This window comes from Pagrus major, chromosome 8 (genome assembly GCF_040436345.1).
Source record: "Pagrus major chromosome 8, Pma_NU_1.0".
NCBI classification, from domain to species: domain Eukaryota; kingdom Metazoa; phylum Chordata; class Actinopteri; order Spariformes; family Sparidae; genus Pagrus; species Pagrus major.
Genome location: NC_133222.1, coordinates 32,071,566 through 32,098,507, shown reverse-complemented (window position 1 = coordinate 32,098,507; position 26,942 = coordinate 32,071,566). Strand labels below are relative to the sequence as shown.

Below are 26,942 nucleotides of genomic sequence, written 5' to 3'. Positions count from 1 at the left end.
TTTGACAAATGGCTGTGAAAATGTGCTGACTAATTAGCAGACTCATGTATGGCACATTTATTCTGATTTAGGACCATAGAACTTTAGAAGTGACAACTTTATACTGCAGAAAATTATAATATATCGTTGCATACTTAGTCCGTGGTCTGATTCAGATTTGAATACTGAGGCCTTGGTTTCATTTCATGTTGAATCACAAACATAAACACAACAACGGCGTTAAAAAAACTATAGAAATATCAAAGCACATACTCTTTGAAACAACTTTTTATTTCATCATAAAAGACATAAAAATTATTTTTCTTGACTTTTCACATTTCAGCTACAATCCATCCTCTCTGGATCTCTGCTTGCTTAGCTAATAGATAGTGAGGGCACAAGTCTATCGTCAATTTCAATTAGATCTCTGTTCTCAAGTTAAAACGTTTTAACCAATTGTACAAAGTACATGTACATGATAATGAAACAATTGTTTTGTTATGTTGTGTAATATTAGATCTAACTGTCAGATAAAAGGGATCCTGGCGGGGTGTTCTGAACCCTTGTCTGTGTGACATCCAACGGTTTCTAATCCAGGTGTACACACACACAATAGTAAAGTGCAAGATTTCTAATACTGCAAGGCACAAACTATCAATAATAGGATTGTCTTTTTGTTTCTAATATAAAAAATATTATGAATAACACAGACATACAAAATGTTTTCATACAGAAACAACACAACAAGTAAAACCTTGTCTAAACCCTCAAATATCCGAAATATTTTCTTAAAATATGTTCTGTATTACACAGACATAGGAAATTACAGCAGTAATATACAATACATTCTATTACAAATACATCTTTTATGATTGTTGAATTAAATTGTTTAACAAATATGAAACATAGGTTCAAACATATTCCATAATAAATAAATGAAATAACTAATGACCAATATTTCATCACCTGCATTCTACAATTAAAAAGTACAGTAAGTAGTAACAATTATTCCTTTAACATGATTTTAAAAAAAACATTTTTTGGCTCAGCCTTTATTGCACACAATTGTTAACTTTTACCATTATGAAAGTAATGCTAAAATATTGAAAAGAAAAAATAACAAAATGCAAAAACAACAATTTGATCATTTTTATACCATGCACTTTTTTTTAAGTCAGCTACTATGTTTTTTAACATGGAAACTGAAAGTATAGTGTGTAAAGTCTAACCTGTTTATCAAAGACTTCAATGCACAGCAAAGATTGGGTTCAATAAATAATACAGGAGACAGACAGCAGGAAGTTGTGGCTCTGCTATGAACTATGTTTTAAACCATTTGATTTTTAGCATTTCTATGTGGCAGACACCGTGACGTCTCTATTGTGACGCATTAAAACAAAATGTCTGCCCGCAACTGCATCCTAACTCCTTTATAGAAAACAGTTTAACTGGTTTATGTCTTCACTGTCATACAAACTCTAAGTTCCATAGAAAAAAAAATACACTTGACTATACTTAAAACAATAAAAAGGAAATGTCCCTCCTTGCTGAAGATCAGTGTGTCCGCTCTGTACATCAATATTTTGTTTCTTTAGCTGCTTTCCAACCTGAAATTCCAGTCCTTCCTCTGCCTCTTACTTCTCTAACATGTTGTTCTGTGACGTCATATAGACACAAACACAACATGGCAGTGTTTGTAGCAAATGAGAGTGTGAATAACCTTTACATTTTCTGTGTGTGCAGGACAAAACAAATGCAACCTTCTCTCAGCCGTCCATTTACTTCTACTTAACAATTCAAATCACTCTCAGATGGGATGTGGGACACTGAGTGTGAATGCTCCCAGTTCCCGCTTGTCATGAACGCAGCACAATTCCCTTTGTTAGATGATTGGGGGCAAACACTGAGACGGTTCCTGGCTATCCATCCTCTCTGTGCCCACTTCCTCTTGAGGCTTTATGATGATGTGAACAGGCCTCTCTCCACCTCCTTCTTGCTGCTTGGTATCGGCGGAGAACTTGCCCTCATTCTCACACACTTCCTCCTCTGCTGAGGCCCCAATGGGCCGCAGACGCTCGGCGGGGGCCATCATTGTCCCTGTTTCTGAGCTGTCTCTCTTCAGCTTGTCAGTAGTGCTGCTCTCTGAGTTGACCTCTGCTGCAACATGGTGAAAAGGACATTAAATGTCAGCATAAGGTGAATACAAAACAACTCTGTTGGTATGTCTGCAGCTAGCATCAGCTACTAGTTGTCTTTGTATGAAGTAAGTAGTATTTACGTGCTTTTAGCTTGCTTGTGAAAACTGAGCTCACCTCTATTGTCTGTGCTGGTTGAACTGTCGGAGGTCTTCTTCACTGTTGGCCTGGTTCTTGGCCGAACTTTGTTGAAATTCCCCTCCAGGATCCACGCATGCTGTAACCCCTCATCAGGAGTCATACGCTTGGTCGGATCCCAACTGAAAACACACACAGAAAAATAATTTAAGTCTGCAAGTACACATTGTTATTTGATCTTTAATAAAACACTACTGACGCCAAACTTAAGTCAAATCATTTTTTTAAAAATCCATTTAGAACGTGACAGAGATGTTTACAGATGTTTAGAGTGAACATACGTGAGGCAGCGTTTGATGAAGTCTAAGAACAAAGCATCATTAGTTTTCAACGCAGCAGACAGCTCCTTGGAGTTGGGTCTCCTCTTCTTCCCCTTGCTGTTAGTGATGTTCCTGGGGTTTCCTTTTGAGTCTGCACACAATTATCAAACACAGTGTTAAAGTTGCTATTACAGTCTCTACAGTCTACATTGCTGTACAATATGAAATAGACACCAAACAGGAAGATAAATTCTCACCAAAGAACAACCTCCTCCTCGATGCAGACTGAACAAAATCATTTGGAGGCATTCCAAGAACCTGCAAGTTAAAATGTCAGGACATCTTAACACATTGAAGCAACTCACAAACAACTCTATACAGTATGCATTTAAATTTGTGAAACTTGCAAAATAAATGCCATTAATGTGTGCACATAATGATTTTCATGTCATACCTCCATGATGCAAGCTATCTGCTCCACCTCGCTCTCTCCTGGGAACAGAGGATAGCCTGTGTAGAGCTCAGCAAGGATGCAACCCAGACTCCACATGTCGATGGCCATGCTGTAGGGGTGACCCAGGATGACCTCTGGAGAGCGGTAGAAGCGACTCTGGATGTAGGTGTACACTAATGGAAAAGAAAGAAGAGGCAGTGAGGAAGATCTTAAGATAGGGACATAAGATATAAGTTTGTTGGGCCAGGCCTGGCCATTCCTTTGGATATAAAAGTAAATGTTCTAAATGCATAAAAACAATTTTTTTTATGACCGCGAATGTGAATCGTGACAGATTAATCAGCTGATTTTTTTTTTTAGCTGATACCATTTATTCTATATTAAATTTACAATAGAAGAGCACAAAATGAGACACCTTCAAATGTATTGTGTTGCTTGGCCAACAAATGGCTCAAACCTCAAAATGATTTAGTCAACTGTAATTTAACACAAGGAAAAGTAGCAAATTGTTACAAAACTGAAACCAGTTTGTCACGGAAAATTGTTTAAATGATTAATCCATTATTGACACAATCGCTGATTTGTTTTTGATAATTGTCAAATCAACTAGTAGTTTAATTTTATGTTTGGATTAAGCTCAATATTAACTGTTGGCTTGTTTGTTTTATTTATATTTTCACACATTGTCAAGTACAATATTTCCTTCTGAGATTTAGAAGGGTAGAAGCAGAAATGTCTTGAAATGGAAATACTCAAGTGAAGTACAGATACCTCACATTTGTACTTGAGTACAATACTTGAGTAAATGTACTTAGTTATATTCCACCACTGCCCAATATTGTAAATAAAGTATTTTAACATTTTCTCTGCTCTTACCTCTTTGTTGTTCATAACAGCTTGATCCAAAGTCAACCACCTTGATGTTCCCTGGTCCTCTCTGAGACAGAAGGATGTTCTCCTGTTCAGAGGGAGAAGCAAGAACATTCAAACACGCTGCAACACTACTTTGCTCCACAAGATGGCGCAAAATCCACATGGTTGTTCTGGTGAATCTTTAGCCGTAAGTATAAACAGCAAAGGGATTCAGTGCAAAGGTGTGGTCCACATCAGGTTTTGTTGTCAATACTATATTTTAAATGTGTTTCATGTTCTGTATCCCAAAAATAAGTTCAGGTATGACAGAAGCTATAAAGTCATACCGGTTTGAGGTCACAGTGGATAATCTTCTCCCTGTGCAGCATCTGCAGGCACCTGAGTAGAGCATGGGTGAAGCGACGGATGAGAGCCAGACTGAAGCCCTGGAAGTTGTTTTTTTTGATGAGCTCGTACAAGTTCACCCTGAAGAAAGACACAAAAAATGTGATGTGTGGTTAGTTAGTCTCTCACTGCATTTTAGATTTCTCTTTTCCTATCCATGCACTTTGTTCAAACAGGAATATGGAATACACACAATCTGATATGATGTGTTGGCATTGTTCCTGTAACATCATAATTAATGTCATTGAAACTGACCAATCTAGACTAACAGAGTATTTTTTATTGCCTAAACCTGACCAAACAGTGACAGAAAACTGAGAAGAAACTTAAAATAATACGAGAAGTTAGTGTGAAAACTATAAGTGACCAGGATAACAATATGTTCCAAACAGGATAGGCACCCCACTCTCCTGTGTGGGCATCCTGCACCTGGGGCAGGATTATGTGGGTAGATTATACTCGGAAGACTGTTTTTTTCCAACCATATTATTATTATCATTATGATGATTTATTTTGTTGGCTATATATTTTAGCTTATCTACTTATATTTTTGTATTAATTCGCAATTCGGAAAAGTATAGCCCTTCGTTATATAATTGATTTATATGCATTTTACATTTCATTTCAGTGTGTCTTTACGTCTTCAGATTTAGATATTTCAATTGAAAACTTGTATTTATATAGATATACATATATATCCTTTTTCTTGACTTTTGATGAGTTGAAACCACTGAAATACTTTTTCCTGCACACTGATGCTAACGTTGTACTTGTTAATATACATATATGGTTATTCTATTTGTTTTGAGTATTTGACAGCTGGCCAATTCTTACATACTGCACCTTTAATTATTTAATGTATAGGCAGTTGATGTCAGATTCGCCTATTGCCTATTGCTTCTAGGAACAACACCGACACATGCACACCTTGAGAATACATAGCAGAGTGAGCTCAATACGGATTCACTAATAATAAGATGCACCTCATTAACAACTTCCTCATGTTCCTCAAATAAACACTCTGAAAAAAGAAGGCTGCTAAGTTTAATGTCACTCTACACTTTACATTACTCGTAATAAACCATCTGCTGACTGCCAGGCTTGTACTTGGAAATAATCTATGATTGTGCTCGCATTCAGAAAAAGACAGAGTGAATCTTCCTGCTATTTCCTGCCAGTTGTGATAAGCATAAACTTCTTTAGACTGTGCAACTGGAGCCTTCACACCATGAAGCAAGAGGGGGTAAGAGATAGGGCCCTAATCAAGGCCTTAACTAAAGGATTCGGTGACAGTAATGTTAGACAAGGTGGCAGCCCAAGACGTCCTCTAAAGGTCATTGAGCCAGAGTGATACACAAAACTATATCCCCTCAAATAGATATCAGTGGCAATACAGATACCGAAAGGTACACAGGTGATCACTTAACTCCTGATTGACTGCAGTCACGTAGCATTAGAAGTAATGAATAGAGACAAGTGAGAAGTGCCTTTGATAAGACAGTACAGTGATCTCACCATCCTGCTGTACCTGAGGAAAGGTGGCGCACCTTGAATACCTTTGATTAACAGATGAATTATTCAGTCATGTCTTTATAGTCCACTTCTGAACATGAAGGTCTGCCTGCTTGAGCGCAGAGTACAGTGTGAGCATACTAACCCGAGGAGCTCAAAGGAGATGCAGAGGTGATTGCGGAAGTAGAAGTACTCCTTCATGTGGATGACGTTGTGGAGGTTGTCTTTGTCTTTCCTCTTTATCACGTCCAGGATCTTCAGCTCCACCAGAGCTTGGTGATGAAACCTGCAGATTAAAATACTCATTTGATTTTGACGGTATTTATTTCTGAATTTTCAGATTTAGCAGACCCGAAATAAATAAATGTACGCATCAAGTTCTGAGCGTCTGACAAATGATGATAAAAACTAGAATACTGTTGTCTCTGATAGAGAGTTTTCTCCCCGCACATCAATCCCTAAAATCCCTTGACACTTCTTAATGTCAGCGATACACAGTCCTCTTCCAGGAGAGATAAGATCGGTGAACACAGGCACTGCTGTGGCCATTTGCACCCATTTTGTTTTCTGCATTATTGAAGTAGCGGTAAGACCCGATGTCTCCTGCATCTAACCTACAGGACTCGAGCAGTTGCTGCCACTGTGATCTACAGTGAGGAAGGACAGGTAAGATAACACCCTGAGGTGCCGACTTGTATCATGCTAAATCAGGATCTAAACCATTTGGCAGACTCCTAACATGTAAAATAATCCTGGTGTGGACATGTGGGAAAACCTCACAACGGCGTATCAGATCTCTCATGAATGGCAAAAGTTGACTTCTTCAGTGTGACAAATAACTCATTCTATACAGCAGGGTTGACCAAAACTTTCCAATCGGAGGGTCAAAACTGAAACTGGACCATGGGCCAAAAGCGAGAACGTATTATATCGTTTTGTTAAGATGTAAAATGATACAGAAGCCCGAAGAGGAAAATAAGAAAAAAAATCTGGCAATTTTCAAAGTCTGATCTTAATAGTTTTCTCTTTGTGTTTTTAACTTAAGAACAAGTGAATAAATGTTATACTGGGAACCTTTTTTGAAGGTTCCTTAAAAACTATATTCAGTTGACTCGCAGGGCTTCTGTAGTACTAGGATTGCATGTTCCCTTCACTGACTGACTTCATGCACAAAGTGTCACTCTACATTGTAAATTTTAAAAGTTTACTTTATAAAAGTGAGGATATTACCTCAGAAAGGTCTGATTACCTCTGAATTACCAAGTAAAGTAGTCTATTAAATGTATCTTGCATGAGTTATACAGTTTAAACAACTTAAAATTATTAGTCTACTTTATTTGGTCATTTTAAGGTAATTGGTTTCCTCTATTTTTTTAAGTACAGTCGCTTTGTCAGATTTTACAGTGTAACTGCTGCTGATTAATAATTAGAGATCCTTCATATGTCAAGAGCATTTTTACTTTACAAAATTAAAACAGGATAAAAAGTGATTCATGTTATAATTTCTTAAAATAATAATTATTTTTGCTAGTGTATGAAGTACACTGTAAAATCAAACAAATTGATTTTACTTTAAAAAATCGAGGTAACCGATTACCTAAAAATTCTCAAATAAAGTAGACTGATAATTTAAGCTGTTACAACTTTTTAGCTCATACAACTTACACTTAATGGTCTACTTTACTTGGTAGCTGAGGTAATTGGTTTTGTTGAATTTTGTAATAAATACACTAAATTTGAGCTGACTTGGTGTCAATGCAATATATAAGCGTAAGAAGTTTGGGTTTACATGTACCTTTTCTTATTGCGTATCATCTTAATGGCCACAAGTTCATTGGTCTTGTGGTCCAGACATTTGAGGACCTGCCCAAAGGAGCCTTTCCCAATCACTTCAAGCACTTCAAACCTGTAGCCAATGTGGTCATGCAGCACCTGGAAAAGCAAGAGGAAGAGTACATGAATATTTGAGTAGACTTCACTATTATATACTGCTTTTAACAAAAAAATAATAGCAAAATGAACTCCATGAATAAATCAAAGCACTGAAATTGACTGAACTACAGGAATAACCTGCTGTGTGTGGAGCAACTACGGCACTGACTTTACTGTGGCTTTAAGCCTGTGACAGTTAGATGAGTCTCAACAGAGATATAAGAGTCAAGACAATGGTCAGTCACTCAGCCTTAAACAGCTCTTTCATTACATATGGTGTAATACATGACCCCCTGTTGGTCACCTGGTTTGTACAAGACAGTTAAGCCTGTCGTCAGAGGGTTTGATGAGCTCAGTTCAGTTTATTGTAAACAGAATTCAACAATGAAGTCAATCCAGCAGAGCGATGCCTGCAGCTGCAGGATTAAGGTCACATCAAGGCATCTGGTCGTGTGTGTGTGTGTGTGTGTGTGTGTGTGTGTGTGTGTGTGTGTGTGTGTGTGTGTGTGTGTGTGTGTGTGAAATGAGAACTAATATTGTGTCCTGACATTATTTCAGTTTCATGTCTCTGCATGATTTTACACGTGAGAAGTTTGGTTGGTTCTCCTTGTACAACAGTACAATGGAACATTGATACACTTCTCTGAGGCCATATTGCATTAACTGCCTCTTTAGTTGTGTTCTCTACTAACGCCTAAAACTATCAGCAGCTGCAACCTTCAGAACGTCATTCATTCCTTTAATTGGTGAAGGTGCTTTTAAAGTATTTGCACCTTCATCTTGGTGTGAATTACAGAGACACCTTAAACTTGATTATTTGATAAGTATGGAAGATGATAAAAAATGAGATTAAGGACTACTTGATCACTGAATGCATATGTCCTGTTAACACTGGTGAATTAATTGTCTTGATGTAATTTGCTGCTTGTTTTTAAGTTGCTGCTTGTTCCTTCGTGTGAAACTGTTTTATACTGCTGTCTTGGCCAGGACTCCCTTGTAAAAGAGATTTTGAATCTCAGGGGGAATATTCTTGGTTAAATATTCTCGGTTAAATAAAAATAAATAAATGAATGAAATTGGCTCTTAAAAAGGGCTGATATTAAATCTGAATAATGATGGAGCCTTTTATGGAACAATAACAAACAAAAAAAAGACAAATTGTGGATATTTTATATAGTTTGAATGACAGGCAACATTCTTTAAAATTGCTTGAGATTCAACAATGCCTTTTAATTCATCACAATTTTAAAAACTCTTTGTTGGTGCATTCAAATGTCTCTGGCAGGCGTTAACATCTAAGACTTTTTCAGTGCAAGATGCTCACACATATCTTTCTCAAGTTGTTTGTTTAATGTTTGTAGGTCAGGCCACAAAGCAGTTTGTTGGCAATGGCAGCTGACAAAAGTTCAAAAGCTCTGGAGACAACAAAGAATTTTCTAAACAGTCTCTGCTTGTAACTGCTACCACTAAGCATTGCAATGACATAACTACATTGTGATAGACCAGCCATGATTTGATTTCATACATTAATGACATAACCAACTGGCTGTAAAATGGTCAGCGGTAATGTGAACCAACATAATGAGGATTTAATGGAGTATTTTTTATAATAAAGGTAAGTTTTTTAATAATAATAATTTATTCAATAACATGAATCCAACATATTTTAAGCAAAAATAAATACCTGGGGTACCTGGTGCAAACATGTAAGCAAGCTACCCTAACGTTACACTAAATCACTGTGCAGCATAATAGTAAACTAGTACACGCAGACACTTAATGTCTGCTATGTTGTGCTGTATGACAAAGCAGCTTCAGTATTTGATGACCTCGGATAAAAACGAGTGCCTAACAATGTGTTATTGAAACGTATTAGCCAGTTTAATCATTGCAGGCTGTATTTAGGTGCAACATCATTTTATAAATATTTTAAAATATCTTTTATACATATTAAATATTTTAAATATACAGTACAGTATTTGGTAGATGGTCCCTGCTAACGTTAAAAACCCCTGCTAACACATTACCCTGATGTAGCTTCCATGCTCGTCGTCATATCCGTTGTTCTGCGGTGTGCCTTGGGAACCCTCAATCTTCTGAGAGCCCACACCCATGAACCAGATCTCTGCGTAGTCCATGATCTCCTCCTGCTCAAACTCTGTCAGTCGCTCCTGGAAGTTCTTCAGTGCCTCTGCAACAGGAAGTAAGAGGAGGAGGAGAAGGGGATGATTCACTTTTATATTGATTACTCTGCCAAGAGAAGAGGATTGCGAAGAATCGACTTTAATGCCAATGTGCTATTTTTATTGCATCAGGAGAGTTTGTTTCTTAGTTACATATTTGTGTTGGAACGCCCTAAAGAAGTGAAATAACATCTCTGTGCCATTCTTATTCTTTGTATTATATTCTTAATGATAGTAACATACCTATGGGGGACATGGGTAACCTCTGTCCCTCATATGACTTCTCTTTCTCCAGCTTGTTGCTGAAGATCTTGCTGTTACGGGAGACTGACACTTTATCCATTGCTGCACCAAAGCGCATGGCGAACTGCTGTGTGGGCTTCGGCCTCTCATCCTGCACAATAAGCACACATAGAGAAAGTATGTTGTTATGAGGAGCACATAAAGGTCAAATAATACAGTGTTAACTACATTATGTTGTCACAGTGAACCTTAACCCTGAAACAACACTACTGATTCTCAGGAGAAAAAAGTATGCTTACATCTACTTCCTCCAATCGGAAACATCATGACACACAAAACTAGCTGCTATTGTTGTATATTACATGCTGCTAGTGTGTGAGAGACTCACCGGGTGTGTCTGATAGTTGTTTTGGCCCCCTTTGTTGGCGATTTGGGGCAGGATGTTGTCCGACTGCTGGTGTTGATTTTTGGCATTGCTGACCACCACCTGGACCACTGGTGGCTCAAGCTGAGGCAAGGTTCCCACACTGGGAGCAAACTTCTGAAAATCAGAGGGATTTAAAAAATTAGGAACACAACTACATAAAGAGAAAACCAAAGACAAAAATAAAATAGGGTCAGATGATGCAGGACACAGGTTTTTCAATTTAGATGAAGCGCAGTCTAATTGACAAAATGTGAGAATATTTGGGAAAATCAACAAAGAAACTGACCAACTTCCACAGCTAGCTTCAATGTGTTATACTTGTTGTACATGTAAAAGGTCTTGAAAGTTAAAAAGCGCACGGGACCTCCTCTTTCCCACAGAAAACACTGCTCCTGAAGTGCCTAAAATGCCTAGTCAGTAGTCACGCCTTAATTCCCTGACTTTGTGACATCACACTATGCCACAATGTCACACATTTACATACTCTATGCCTATATTCACATTAGAAGTGAAGCTAACAACATGACAGAGCTGAGATGGTGAGTGGTGCTGGCTCAGGCGTGTGTGAGCTGACCAATCAGAGCAGACTTGGTATTCAGGAGGGGGACCTTCAAAGCTAAAACAGAGCATTTCAGATGGAGGGGGAGCACAGTGCTGCTAAACTGGACAGTATGAGGAAACTAATGTGGTTTAAGAGCATCAAACCTATTCTAGTAGTATCCCAAAATAAAACTATGAACCTGAAAATGAGCATAATATGTTTCCTTTAAGATCTTAGTCTGTGTTTATGATTCAACAGCAGCAGATCCAGCTGTGAACAGGCAATAAAAGCAGCCAGAGAGAGCGGGTCAGCAAGTGCTAAGTCTAAATGTATTATCCTTTTTTACACTGTAGCTACAAGCTTGTTACATTCCTTTTCATTTTTTCACGAGTATGTGTTTAGCTGCACCTCGTCAGATTTGGTTTGTGTTTTCAGCCCTTTCACATGCATTGGTCTGTGGAGGCTCAGGTGACCGGGACCCCCCCCACCATGTAGCGGCTGGAATTACTGATCAGGGTGAGAGTGAAATGGGGACAAAGCCTGCGAGGCTGGGTCCTGACAGAGTCTGTTTGTGTCGGCTCTGTGGGGGGGATGAAGAGCAGCAACCTGCTTTTCTCTGACTGCCATCCTGCTTGCTCTGAGAGCACGATTACATGTGTCACAGCCTTGACGGGCTCAGCGCTCGCTGGCAATGATGGGCAAAATGAGACCACTGTGCTGTGCCAAGTTCTCTGGGAAAAAATAAGAAGTGTGTCTGTGTCAAAAGGGATTTTGAGTGATATCTAAGAGCTGTAATTCCACTCAAATTTCAGATGGAACAATTCAAAACAGAGCTGCCCCTATATACTATCAAGCAGCCTTCAGCAATGTGCTGTATAAGCAACATAATAAATTCTTTCATATTAATTATGAACAGCCTTCCAGGGGAAAAAAAGCTCTCCATCTATACAGTAGATAGTCCTGATTTTTCATTTCACGTGTTAGAGCTGCTGCAGGATCTGCCAACTTGGGTATGACGCATAGAGATAGGGCTAAATATAGTTGCAAGCACCTGCCACAACAGGCAGAGGAAGTAAACACAGTTATGCTCATGTACATAACTGGGGGGCATGCTGCTTTGGGGAGATGCACTTATATCAGTGGAAATCTGCATTGCATGACACTACATAACCACATGTGCAGACAGATGTGTACAGTCGCATCCATGTTTTTCTAGGATCTCATTCGTAAAATGTCTGTGTAGGTGACCTAAATTGTGAAGTAAAAAACAGTAGGAATGTTTCTCTCTCATGTTTTTGGGTGTTGATAGAATAATTCAATATTTTCTCAAACACAAGGAGAAAAGATGGCGTTGTTGGTAAAACATGTTGGTATTGTCAGCTTCTTGCTGTGGGGACGTGCTGACCTGTGAGCAGGGCCGGTTTGTTCCAAGGCGGTTGCCTTCTGCAGGGAGCCTGTGAGGGTGAGGGAAGGCCTCCGGTCGTGACGTCTATGGGAGGAATGAGAGCAATTCATAAAATACACTAAAAGATTAAGAAAAAGGAGCTTGCTATTACTGTGGGTAACCATACTTTTCATATGCAATGATTTTTCACACAGTACAAAGCGTAACAACATCATTTCCAAAGTCAGATGTAGGAATCCTTTTACACCATGAGAGATTAAAGCAGTCAAGTTAAATAATCATGAAACAGCTTCTTGTGCTCATGCCGCCTGGATTCTCCCATCTCGTCACAAACACGCAGCCTGTGGGTAGCTGAGCGAGGTTGCAACCAGACTGGCAGAAATAATGCACTACGATCCTAAAATAGATCGCTTCTGTAGAAAAAAAACCCCCAGCAACAATGATCCAGTATTCTCAGTGTATGTGCTGGCTTGTGCAGGTGTGTGAACATGTGCACATACATGTGTCTGCTCACGTGTCTCCGAGCCTGCGTACACTGGAGAGTCACTGAATGTGTTGGAGGGGAACTATAAATATGTTTTTAAAAAGGCAACAGAGTTCCAGATATTAAAAAAAAGAGAACAACACGCATTTGGGATGATTCAGTACACTTTGCTCTGACACCAAGCCAGCTTACACGTGCCTTATTAATCAGCGTTAAGCGTGCAGCTGTGTTGGTTGACACCATATGGGTGAAATAAAGCTAAGCCCCATATGGGGATACGTGCTAAACTCACTCTGCCAGACGGCCAGCTGGGAGAGGAGGGAGGGAGGGAGGAGGTGAGGCAGGCTGGGTGTGGTGATGTCCACAGGTGCTGGATAGGAAACAGCTTACCGATCATAATCTTAACTTTGATTGAGAAGCAAAAGCAACTTCTGACCTGTGTCACGACAGTTTCGTTCAGAGGGAGAAGCTGAACTGACTCGTCTCAACGAGCTCAGATGAGGATCGGACACTGAACCCATCCTGCAAGTGATCACCGGCGTTGAACTTAATATAGTCCTTGAATAGGACAAACGACATGTAGCCAGGGAAGGGTGCAGTACAATGATGTAGTCGTGTTACAATCTTAGGAACGCTGTGAGTGACAGCAGGAGCCATGTAGGTCAATGTGGCAGGTTGGTGTCTAAAAAGCAGCACCTGTAAAGGCCTGCTGTAAGCCTGGCTAATGAGCACTGAGCCAGTGGAAACCCAATGACATCATAACATGTGTCTGAGCGCCAGGGAAAAATGGTGACTGTGACCTTTTATTCCCCTCTGATAAATGAGCACCTCTATTTATGTGAAGTAACTGTAATCCCAAATCATGTTATAGATATTTTGGTTAGTACATAAGGCAACATGTTTCTCTATTTCTCATCTTTGTTATTAAAACATAAAATAATGTAAATAATGCTTTCTTAAGAGCCAAAACAGTAAGGGTTAAATACATGTAGGCTACACTGTAGATACATCAGTCAGTATCTCCGCCCACAGGTTTACACATGAAATTACATAATACTTCAAACACAGAGTCAGATACAGTATAATTCCCATGTATGATACTGTAAATTGTTTTTTCTGCGTACAAATGCACAAATTAAACATACATCAAAGTGGGCATTTCCTCTCATTGTGCAGATCAGTTTAAATAAAAATGCATGAATAAAAAAGGAAATAAATGGAAGCGAAGACAAGAGGTAAAAGTCAATGTCGTCTCTATCTGGGGGTCTTTGCTGGACCATCCCAGCAGGTGTGTGCGAGCAGCTTTGGCTCATTAAGGGTCAGGCCTGCAGGGTCAGTTGGTCAGAGGGTCAGCAAAGCAATAAAAGCAGGAGTAAGTGAGGGTAAACATCAACAAACTGTAAAACACTGCTCACTCACGCCATAGGCTGTCAGGCACGCACTGTTCGATGTATAATCACACCGCCCTCTCGTTGTCATTGATGCATCAAATGTGGCCACAGGGAAGGGTGCATGTTAAGCAAGCTCACTCACTGATCAATCCATATGATCAAAATGAGCGTTAGTCCATAGGATAATTAGTTTTTTCACTTGTGTTACTAAAGACAGTAAAAACGACAAAGTTCTTATATGATCCAAAAACAGCAAGGGTTAAATTTATATCACTTTCCATGTAAGGCGTGACGAATACACCAGAACGCATATAGACTTACAGAATCTGTCAGCACAACAAACACTCAAATAAGTAGGCTAAACAACGACTGAAATAGAAATGGATCAGATTTTTCATCATAACTTGGCATGCGGTCAGGAGAAAAGGGGGACGGACGAAAAAAAAGCATTCAAAGAGGGATAACTTGTGGAGGAGGAACATAAATAATTCCAAAGTGAGAATAATTTCACATTCTTGGCACTGATCAATAAAAATGAAAGAGGGAATGTCAAGTAAATTGTTATTATTTAGTTTATACTTGTAAAAGGATACCTGTGGAGGGTATAAAATGGAAATAACCTGGAGTGAAGCCCTGTATCTGGGCAAAAGACATTCTTATTCCATGGAAAAGCAAATATAGGAAGTCCACAATAGAGAGATATTAGGGTGATACTATAGGAGATAAAGTAAGGTATTAACAATATACACACTTACATTACATGATCATGAAATCACAGTCACACTCTCAGTATAAATTGCCTTTAAATGAAACACAAGAAACTGTTATTTTATCAATCAAGCAACCACTTTACTAACAAATCAAAGTTCCTCACCTTGTTATTTATTTCTGGCAACATGCTTTGTTATCAGTGTCAGTCGTTACAGCTGCTGGACAATCCAAACACGGAGGAGAGATTATAAAATCCAACACAGAGTCATTGTATCCAACTCTTCAATCCAGCCTCAAAACCAAGACGCTCTCCAAGACACAACTTCGTGAGGAGGACTCAGTCAACACTGGTGAGTACAATCCTGCAGTCTGATCAGATCCACGGACCACAAACCTGCCGTACTCCCGGTTTTACGCGCACGAGGTAAATGCGCTGTCGTCAGAGAGGAGATTAGCGGGCGAGGCAAGCTGTTGAGGGTCTCTGCGCCTTGACGCGGACTGCTAAGACACTGAAGGGGCCACCTGTTCAGGTTTCTGCCGCTGACAGCTGGGGCTGTCCCGATATAGATTTGTTTTTATCCGTTGCCTGCCTGTCCACCACCTACACCACGCTGTGTGGCTGATGCGCTCTCCAACACCGACGCTGTACAGAGGGTTCCCACCGACGCACGCACGTCGTGGCCGCACTCAATCTACAGTAGGCTGAGTGTTATGTAGTCTGCTCGCTCTACAGCAGAGAGGGTCAACTCTGTCAAAAAGGTCTCATGGAGGCAAAATGGAAATCCTGTCTGTCTCACTTCAAATGAAAGATTCTGACAATCCTGTTTGTTTCCAGCGAAGCGTCTTTTATTTCAAATGTTTCAACAAATACAATAAGCCAGCTGCTATATAGTAAAAGAAAAACAATATCGGATGGATCACTTAAGATAATATCGAAGATAGATTTTAAGTTGGGATGGATTTTAAATGAATGATAGTTATATCAGCAGATAAGCATATGTTAAGATGTTTAATAAGGTAAAAAACAAAACAACAACTTTTAAATACCTCAAATGGGAAGAAAAGAACAGAGAGCCTTTCCTCAACAGAATTCCTTACAAGCTTTGCTGAGCTCTATTCAGTTATATTTAGTATGCTACTGTTTTGACCAGGAGCTCCAAAACCTCAATATCAAAGGATTTAAAAGCTCAAATTTCTCCTCATGTGCTTGAACCTTTTGGAACATCTCATAAGTGTTAAAGCTGCTGTAAGCGCTTACGTTGTTTCAGCTAACTTCCTGTCTGTTTTGCATTTAGCGATCCCCTCCCTCCTCTCTACGTCGCCACTCTTGCACGACTTCTCCCTTTTTTCCAAGGCAGCTCTCTTTGCCTCTTTTTTTTTGGGATTGGTAGCTTTACCTGTTCCATCATTGCCGGTGTCAGTACCAGAACAGAAGGGTCCTGCTCTTTGCGTGTTCACGAGCAGACCGGACCACCTCTTCATGGAGTTTGCTGTCCTGATTGGATAAAGTGGGCAGGGATACCAAAAAATATTTTGTTTTTTACTGCATGAGCAGGGGGAGGAGAGACATGACAGTTTTTAATGTAACTTAATGAAACAGTGTCAATCGTATCCTGGTGTACTGCAATATAGATTTTTTTTATCTACTGTGGTTTACCCTTTAACGGCTGCACCCAGAAGGGAAGCACTGCTGTGCACAGGGTAACTTCCGTTTTTTAGAATACAGAGCTAAATAATACTTATTTCAATAAGAAGATAATGCTTACAGCAGCTTCAAATAAATGCAAAAGCAGAGAGTGAGAGGACAGCTACTTTTGTCAACATACACAAGCTGGGGCTAATACAAATACATTTGTAACCCGAAGAAAACTTTTATTTAACCAGGGCAGTCTCTTGAGGTCCAATCTCTTTAATACAATAAATAGTCTTGGTCAAAACGGTCAAACACTGGGCTTATGTCCATGAAAGGAAGAGGAAGTCATCTCTAAAATGTTAAATTCTCAGAGAAAAAAAAGGAAAAGTATGTGTTTTTTAAAACTTACACTTTTCATATTTTATACAACCGAGGGATGCCCATTCATCTCAACCCAGACAGCAGAAAATATCCTCAAACTTCAGTTTAACCATGTAAAACAAGTCTTGAGGCTTTTCCAGACCACAGTGACAAGTGAAAGAACATCTTGTAACGAGAAACCAGACATTACAGCATTAACACTGTGTCACCATTTGTTTACCAATAGCTAATCCTCACTGCAGGGGAGAAAACGACTTTGCTCCATGTGGTGAGGAGGCCAGAACGAGTACAGGAGATGAATATGATGAGATGACAGCTGTTATGTAACAGCGATGGCCACTTCAGTAATCAGCCTTAGCCTTGGGACAGGATGATGGGATGAACTATCGAGGAAGCTGCTCCTGCCCTTCTTATTACGTCTTTATTATGCTCTCATAATCTATTCCCTTATTCCCTAATTTGTTGTTGCATTCAATACGATAACCATACAATAAAAACAGCAAATAACCATGAAGTTAAATCACTGGAGCTATATATCAAACATATGTCAGGTGCTGCTCACAAACATGCAAGGACTGACACACGATTTTAGTATTTATGCTGAGACCCAGAGTGTGTTTGGCCCCTGGTGGTGGAGTGGCCCTTCAGGGGAATTGGGGAAACAGAGAGAACAAGAGGGATAAGGGACACTCAGAAGTGGGAGGCTCCTTTAAATCTGGCCTGATTAATAAAGACAAGGTCTGCAGTAGCAGGCTCTCATCTTATACAACGGAGATTACAGCCGGAGCATGACGGACGGGGCTACTGTGCAACTGTGACACCATTTTAGACAAAATGACTTGCATCTTATTTCATCTCTACACTGCTGCATGAGAGAAAAATATGATACATCAAATTATTGTTAAACCAAAGAAATCTATTGTCAAACGTTTTGGGAAATGTGTTTGCTCACTTTGTTGCCATCAGTAAGATAACGTTAAGGTTAATACCACTCTCATCATAGTCCGCTCCCCACCCCCAACAATAATGTCATCATCCGCCATAGAGATATTTCACTGTGGACATTGTCAAACACAATAGACATTGCTCACTTCCAATATTAATGAAACCTGCCTCACAGCACCTCTAAAACTCACTAATGAACATATTATATATTTTTTATTTATTCGTGTACAATGTACAGACAATGTCATTTCCTGTCTCACAACCATGAGTGCATTTAAATAGCATTTTCCTTGTCTTAAAGATAACATTAAAGCACTAGTTACAATCAAAGCCAGCATTCACCACTCCTATACACTTTCACACACTGTCGACAGAGTCAACCTGATCGAGACTAGATGACAAGACTAGGTAGACTCTTTCACCTTTGGACAAACTTAAGCTAAGCTAAGCTAACCAGATGCTAGTTATAGCTTCATAACAGATATGGGTGTAGTATAAATCTTCTCATCTGACTCTCATCAGGAAAACTAATAAGTCCATGTTCCAAACTGTCAAACTATTCCTTTAATATTGACGCATGCAGAAAAAATTAAAAAAGCAGAAGTCATGCTCTAGCTCTGAAGTGATATTCAGAAATAGTACATTATCAAACTGCAAGCAAGTCAGCCACTGTGAACCTTGCCACAGTTCACCTGGGAGAGTTATTATGCTGTGTGCATCCTGTCACCCAGGTAACAACGCACTGGTGATGAGAAGCAGCCGGAGCAAAACAATGCAGATACAGTATATCTCACCATGACAACCAAAGATTAATGAAACAAAGTGCCACAATTTATGTATGCCTGACATAAGCCAAAATGAGGAGGACTGTGCTATCAGTAGGCGATACTAAAAATAGAGACTTAAGTGATCAGAACAAGAAATAAAAAACAGATTAGGGAGGGAGAATGAGGGTGAGTGTGGGCATGTGGGTAGAACAAATAGTAGTCTGATCTTCCGTCTCGCATCTAAACATACCTCAGGTTGGACCCTCCTGTTCCTGCCCCAGCAGCAGCCATGGAGGAGGCTAAAACCACAGCAGGTGGGTGAGGTCCCGTCTTCCCACATAGCACATTTCCCCCATGCTTCCACGACCACACCCTGAAGCCCACCTCAGCCTCCAAAAAACATTTCTAGTTACTCAGCAACTCAGAGATCAGATGAGATACCCTTGGAAGCAAAATTTAGAGTGACAAGGATGATGATGATGTTGCCAGGCCTGAACTTCCTGCTGCTTTTAGTCAAGAAGCTGTACGTCAGGGTGTTGATCCTTTACTCCATTTCCAAAAATAAAATTCTTCTTACAGAGTTCAGTTGTGTTGACTTCCCATCGTCTTCTTCAGATGTGTACAAATCCTGATAATTTATCAAAGCAGAGCTTCTTGTGATTCCTCATAACTCTCCCCTTCACTCTGGACTGTGTTACACAGTATTTTCTACCTATTTGAGACCTTGGTTCCCTTTTGTTTTCTTTCTTGTCAGATTCGTCCAAACTATTTATCTCTGCTCCAGAACACAGACAGTGTAGTGAGGCAGGCTGCAGACAGACAGTGAGAGGATGCTGTTGCTATAACTGATGAGGTAGTGCTCTCTGTCTTTGCCGCTGCCAGTGACGCATGGATGGTACCCAACAAGGGACCCATCCTGAGCCGGAGACACAACAGCAGGGGCCAGGCTCTTAGCTTCCTGTAAAAGAGGCCTCTGGGAGTGCAGGTTAGGAGAGGAGGGTGGGGTGTATATATATAGAGAGAGAGTGAGGGGTACTCTAGATACAGATCCCATGATCCTCCCAGGTGGGCTCTTCATGGGGCTGAGGAAGTAAGACAGGCAGGAGGAGGTGCAGCTCTAATGGGCCTCCCATGGGGTTCAACAGATGCCTGGAATTTTCCTCTGCTTCCTCACTTGCCACTGTATCTTGGAGAACAAAGCCAGTAAGGCTGTCAACGTCTTACCCCCCTACCCCATCTCTTCAGCAACAGTCTTGCTGACAAATAGTGCATAGGTGAAAGCTCATCCCAACAAGCCCTGGCTGCCCCTGGCCTCCTGCCTGATGCACACAGCAACAGGGAACTGCAGAGTCCACAGCAGGACAGGACACAGACTGAGTATGAGCTTCCGGGCAGCAGGTAGTCATGAGGGAACGAAGTGTTGTAATAACCTCTCTGTTATTATTCATTGTTGATAATTAAAGAGATAGTCAACCCAAATTCAAAAATATACATTTTTCCTCTTACCTGTGGTGCTATTTATCCATCTGGACTGTTTTGGTGCGAGTTGCCAAGTTTACAAAGGTGTCCACCATAGAGATGTCTTTATTTTCTTGAATATAATAGAAGTAGATGGCCCCTGGTCCGTGGTGCTCAAACAAATACATTTAGTGCCAAAAAATACATTTGAAAAACTCAACAGTAATGTCTCTTGCCAAGAAATCATGATCCAGTCTCTCCATCAAACTACACTGTATCACCATGTAGAAGGAAACGTGCACGTATGAATTGGAGGCTCTTGCTTGTGATGTAAACATTAATGTAACACTGTTTCTGTGTGCAACGGATCTTTTGTATACAAAGTCATGGTTTATTTAACAATTAGTCAAATGTAATGTAACGTTATGTGCTAACTACAAACAAGACCCGGCTTAGTGAGTTTAGTAAGTTGGCCTCTTGTCCAGAAGTAGATGCACACTTCCTTCTGTGCGGTGATAGGAAAAGAAAATACTACTTCCTACATAAAACTTTACTGGTGACAAGAAACTATTCAAGTAACAACTCTCCCTTTAACCTCATTAGGAAGGTTACAGTGCAGCGTTTCATTACCAGCCAACAGATGTGTTCACTTTGTGCTTGTGCTTGTGTGTGTGTGTGTGTGTGTGTGTGTGTGTGCGCGTGCATGTGTGTGTTTGTGTGTGTCATCATGGCAAAATATGATTGTTGAGACACCTTTAGAACTAACACAGAAGCAATTTTGAGTATTTTGCCAGGTGTTAATATGTCTGTGGACAGATTTTTGTCTGTGAGATAGCATTACAAACTTGTAAGACACAGTCACTTTACAGGTGTACAGTTGAGATCAAAATGGAGGCCCAGTTTGTGGACAGATTTTTATAACATGATAGCATCACAACCGCTTAAGATACAGTCGCGAACCATCACCAGTGTGTAGCTGAGATAAAAATGGAGGTAGAATTCATAGATCGGTGTGGTCTCACAATATTTTTTGAGATTTTTGATAATCATCACTTAGTTCAGAAAATGACATCACTTTACTGAAATGCAGTCTTGAAAACTTGGTAACACTTATGCCCTATCACCATATAATGATATCCAAAATCTAATATGATAAATCGTCTTATATCACTATAACTAAATATGTTGTATATATTGCCCAGCCCTATTCACAACCTGAACATCTTGACAGATGTTGGTGTGATCCCAGCGCTAATGGTCTTTCATACATTCCACAGGACACTTCCTCTTAGTGACAACAAGTATCTTTGCTCACACGTGTTCTGCCCCTCAACCAAAAATAAAATCTGTAAATCACCTTTTTTTGTTGACAGGAAACATGTTGCTATTTCTGTAGCATGAAGCACCAGGCGACTGTATTTCATTACTGCCCCGTCAACCAGTCTTGATGCTTATATGACAGAGTGGTAGCTGCTGGATCTCTTTTCTTCCTACACATCTTTTGGTTTTTCATTTACAATATTGAATCCATGGCTCTGAACCCTACTATAACAGGGTCATTTGACAGACTGTTGGCCCTCAGCATACGCACATCTATTAACCACCTCGCCAGATCTAGATAGAGTGAACAGCAGGTGGTTTGACAGGCTACACCAGACCAGATCAGACACAGTCAAAGCAAGGCCAAATGACCTCCGCTTAGAGGGCCATAACCCGGTGCCATACATTCTGTTGGGCTCTGGTTAATCGCTGCCAGGTGCCAGATGAGGCAAACTGAAGCCAGGTGAGCTGCCAGCCAAAACAGACAGTGACAGAGTCTCTTTCCATTTGGCAGAGAGGAGTGTGGGTAGTTTGACCTGGCTGGCAGGTGGACTGCCACATCTACAGTTTTAGACGCACAGCAGGCTTCTCAGTGACAGCATGTCACCATGTGAGATATGGGTCGAGTTCACAAGTTGACACAAGCGCACACTCTTAGACACACTCACAGACATATGGGCAATTATAGGCTCAGTTGTGACTTACACGTGGCATGTTAATGGCAAAAGAAAATGATCAGCAAAGAAGTGCACATTGAGAGTTTGTGGCCATGTGTCAGCTATTTATGAATGGAAATTCAGACTAAATTCAGACCAAGACTCACAGGAACACTTACCTTCAACCACATATGACTTTGCACCTCATGTAAATACTGTAAATATCTAACTTAGTTTATTTAGTCTATTTTATTCTATCTTTATTTTATTTGTATTTATCTTTTCCAAGTACTAACTTGTTTTAACATGCTTACTTGTTTTGTGTCTGTGTACTTAACGTGCTGACTTGTTTGTGTCTGTGTACAACTATTCCATGTGCCTTAAATTGCCCCCCGGGGACAAATAAAGTTTTTTGAATTGCATTGAATTGAAAGTCATGGTTAAGGTCAATTCTCTGTCTGTGTAACCAATTGTGGAAATGGATATTCTTTCCAAATCTGAAACCATTGCTATAAATAGGTTCTTATCTGAGTTTCCATCCCCCAGGGGTTCATATTTGCACAGGAGGGACTGACTCAACTAGAAGTACTGTAACCATCAGAGCAGATGAAAAACAAGCACACAGATAGTGTATTAAAGGTGTTACTGATAACATTCCGCCACTAAATGTCATGGTCCTTCTCCCCCTTCCATTGAGTTACAACATACATTACATCGTTACAACACCGCTGTTGTTCGAACCATCTGCTCCCTCAAGAGGGTGCCCAATTGTGCACAATCTAACATTAGTTAATGTTGCTAATGCTAGCTAACATTAACGTTGCTAACATTCGGGAACACAGAGTCCATACTGTAAAACATTGTTACATTTTTTTCTCCACAACTGGCAACTAATAAGACTCTTGATGCTGATGAATCACAGATACCATGTGATACAGCTGATGGCTGACAAACCTTGTTAGAAGCTGGAACCACTTGTCAGAATTCTTACACAGAGATAAACAAACCAATCATTTTGGACCGGACAAACATTTTAAAATTATTAATTTGTAATCATAATAATGTTTATGAGGAAAAGAGATACTTTTATTTACACCTTTCTACAAGCTCTGTAGATGTATTTTCTATAAAAAAAAAAAAAATCTACATAACAATGTCAATTAATATGACCTTTAAAAGAACATCCGATGAGCTATTATTATTGCAAAGTAATTACAATCAGGTAACATTCTGAATGGTTGCCTGATTGTCCTCATTCTGAATAAAGGGAATGAGTGTGTCTTTGGTGGAGTAAATCTGTGTGTGTGTATGTGAGTGAATGAAGTGGACACAGCTGAAAATTAAGTGGGGCTCAGGCCAAGCCAAATCTCATTAGCCATGTGGAGAGGCTCACTCCACTGTGGTGAAGACAGCCAGATAAAAAAACAAACTCCTTAATTCACCCTGTGTCCAGTGACACAAGCCAGTGTCTGATTGTGGTGAAGCACTGTCAAGGTCTAATCGGTCTCCTTCTTTGAACTATATGTTTGCTGCTGGCCTCGGTCAGGAACATTCTGTACTGCTGTAACATATAAATACACAGGGTGGGTACATAGTGATATGTAGCTACTGATGAGAGGATGACAACAAGTTGTTGTGTATGATGACAGATCCTGTAACTGAAAGGAAATGGTGACTCGCTCAACCTCTTGATAAATGACTGTGGCAATAAATAGTGCAAATCATTGAAGGCATCGATAGCAAACAATCAAAATGCCTTTATAAAATCATATAATCACCCCCCTATAGTTACTTCAAACCATACCTACTAGATATCAAGTAGGGCTGGGCTACTTGATTGAAACAATTAGTCGATTGATCTGTTATGGAAATTATCTTTAGCTGCAGCTTTAATCATTATAATATTAATAGTATATTCATCTAAGATTGATGTATCTTGATATATATCTCAATATGGCAAATGCATGCAAATCACATAATCATTAAACTCATGTTCAAGCAATAAACTGTTCAGCTCACTGATTTTAATCATAATTCCATTATGATTCTGCTGAAAATCAATAAATAATAATGAATCATGTCTTTGTCTTTATCTGATTTATCATTATGTTTGAGTTCATACTGAGAGTCTCTGTGCACACTGACAAGGATACATTTTCCTCATACTTCGTAACCACTCATGTGTATTTGTTGGTGTTTGTGTGGGTGGATTAATGGAGGTGGAGGTGGAGGTTGACCCATTACTTCATATTTGTGTCAACTGTGCCAGCCCATCAAGACCACCTACATACACAGAGTACATGTAATCCTCTCGTGCTCCATAAGACATGACACATAATTTCATATACTGTAATAACCCAAAACAGACACCCTAACCCTTCCTGTCTGTCTACTTTATCAGACAGAGACCCAGACTGTCACAAAAATTGCCAGAATTGGGCCACAGGTCACGTTCCCTGGCCTCCCTGGTATTATAAACAATAGTGTTTTTCCATGGACCCAACTGTGCGTCTGAAAAATTAATCCCTCACTGTTGAGTCTAGTGTAAAGTACAGACCTTTTAGCTAATCCTGTGCCCCAGTGCAAACACAACCTGATGAAGTCCTCATATTTTCTTGTCATCGAGTGCAGTATCACCAAAAACAAATACCTTTCACACAGACACAGTTATAGACTAGTGCTCAAAGACGTCATTACTCAGGAAACTCTATTCCTACTCTATTCTCACCTTGCAAGGCAGCTGGATTTGCAAGATCACATGTTAATGCGATCTTGATAACCCATCTTGCCAGGCCTCAAGCTATGCACTAGTGGTCTAACATCAGAGTTGTAGTCAAACCAGCTCAACCAAGACCAGAGTGTATTGACAAGACCAAGTCAAGACTAAGACCAGTGCGAGTCCTGAGCTGCATGACAAACTAACGCTAAAATGCGAGACATGCTAACCATAAGCAGTCTTCAATGGATCTGAAATTTCCACATTCCCATAAAACACCCACAGAAAACAAATAAAACAACACTCCTTATCATTGTTTTACCATCCACCTAACAATACAATTTTTTGTTCATGCATTGTTTTCTGGATGACTCTTTCAAAACAAACCATCACTAAGTAAAGAATGTATGGGGAAAAAAATCCATACAGTGAAATCCCTAAAGTCGTGGTCTTTACAGCTATTGAAATAAACTCCAGAGTCCTCTTTGTCTGAGACCGAGACAAGACCGAGTAAAAATGCAGTCGAGTCTCAGATGAGACCAAGACTGTCAAAAAGTAGTCCTGACCCTGATCTGAAGTACTACAACGCTACCTAACACACAGGTGTGGAACCAGTCTGTGGTGTGTGAGCATGGGCATATGGTTTAGATGTGACGGGCAGTCAACTGTTTGTTTGAAAACAACAATGGTAGTTCCTTAAGAGGTTAGCATAGCAGCTATAACATCAGTTATATCAGAACTGGCTAGTATATTTTATTGAGCAAAGTGCTCAATGGAAAAGATGTTTTCACTCCTCTTTTGACTGGCTTCAGTAAGAGTTTGATTTACAAACTGGCTCTGTTGGTGGTAAAGCTCTCCTACTGTTGCTCTGATTGGCTGAAGTTAGCCATGACAGACGGTTTGTCCAAAAACCTGTCAAGTATTTTTTGTAAGCGCATGCCCTTTTCCAAAAACTTTCCAGATTGCTCCATGTAACAAACCATCTGGAGCATCAGGTTATATTTTTCCATCTCTCCTCGCATCTGTTATTGCTTTGTATTGCAGCCATGGTGAGAGGGACAGCCTTCAAAGAAACATGACACCTGCAAAACTTTCACTGATACAGCAGATTTTTTTTCTTTTTGCAAGCAATTCTCTGCAAAACTGTCAATTTTTATTTCCAATACTATGGCATAACTTTCTGTCTGTATGACCCTGGCATTAAAGTTAGAGATTACAATGTCAAGTAAGAGAATGGCATTACAATGTGTGTCTCAGGCAGAATGGCTGTTATCATAAAAAAGTCCTTACTTTTTAAAACGTTCTAGTAAAGAAACACAGGGACCTAAATATTTGAAGAAGACATGAAATTCTTACTTTCATTAGTTCCTTCAATGCCTGATCGCGACAAAAGTATAGACATGTAGGTCACAAACGTAGGCATAGAAGTTCACTGATGTCCTTGCCAGTTTTAGAGATGTAGACATTGTTGGATTCCCATTTTTTATATACATTCAGATGTTCTCTTCAAATCCAAAGAAAACAATATTGAGGAATACTCAACACTCAACAGCTGCTTCCAGTACAACCCCTACTTCAAACACTGCAGTCTTTCCTATTAAGAGCAATATATTCCGCTCCCCAAATCCTTGGAAGTCTTACCTCATTAATCATTCTTTCATCTAAGATCTGCTGCTTCCCGTCCCTGGGGTGAGACCCGACCCAGGGCCCCATGTCTGGCTCCGCTCGCCCCCACAGGACGTCACAGTTATTTCGATATAGCTGATCGGATGAAATAATTGGCCCGCTTGCGAGACAGCTGAGGCAGGTATGGAGTAAAAATTTGCACAGGTGCATGTGTGTGCGTGTGTAAGTTTATATCCATAATCAAAATGTGTGTGTCACAGGTTTCTGTGCTAAATATTCTTACAACACTGCAGGCTTTAGCCTGTATCATGTTTAGTGCAGGTGTTGA

At 39.9% G+C, this 26,942-nt stretch overlaps 1 protein-coding gene across 1 annotated transcript; it reads right to left on the bottom strand.

Annotated features, from left to right (window-relative positions):
• Positions 1 to 1,861: 1,861 nt before the first annotated feature.
• On the bottom strand, positions 1,862 to 15,577 carry dyrk4 (dual-specificity tyrosine-(Y)-phosphorylation regulated kinase 4). The gene is made up of 14 exons (XM_073472517.1): positions 15,276 to 15,577; positions 12,527 to 12,610; positions 10,542 to 10,694; positions 10,154 to 10,304; positions 9,755 to 9,918; positions 7,591 to 7,727; positions 5,941 to 6,081; positions 4,226 to 4,364; positions 3,903 to 3,984; positions 3,027 to 3,199; positions 2,830 to 2,890; positions 2,594 to 2,723; positions 2,283 to 2,434; positions 1,862 to 2,133 (listed from the first exon to the last, which is right to left on the bottom strand). The coding sequence occupies exons 1-14, from the start codon at positions 15,297 to 15,299 to the stop codon at positions 1,862 to 1,864; spliced, it is 1,863 nt and encodes a 620-aa protein (XP_073328618.1). The 5' UTR covers positions 15,300 to 15,577.
• Positions 15,578 to 26,942: the final 11,365 nt, after the last annotated feature.

Excerpts from the sequence above, each read along its gene's own strand:
- dyrk4 (XM_073472517.1), bottom strand. The coding sequence starts at position 15,299 with ATGTTGCCAGAAATAAATAACAAG. Across the intron at positions 10,305-10,541 it reads ACAACTATCAGACACACCCG|GATGAGAGGCCGAAGCCCAC; the intron begins GTGAGTCTCTCA and ends CTTATTGTGCAG. Across the intron at positions 3,985-4,225 it reads TCCACTGTGACCTCAAACCG|GAGAACATCCTTCTGTCTCA; the intron begins GTATGACTTTAT and ends CCCTCTGAACAG.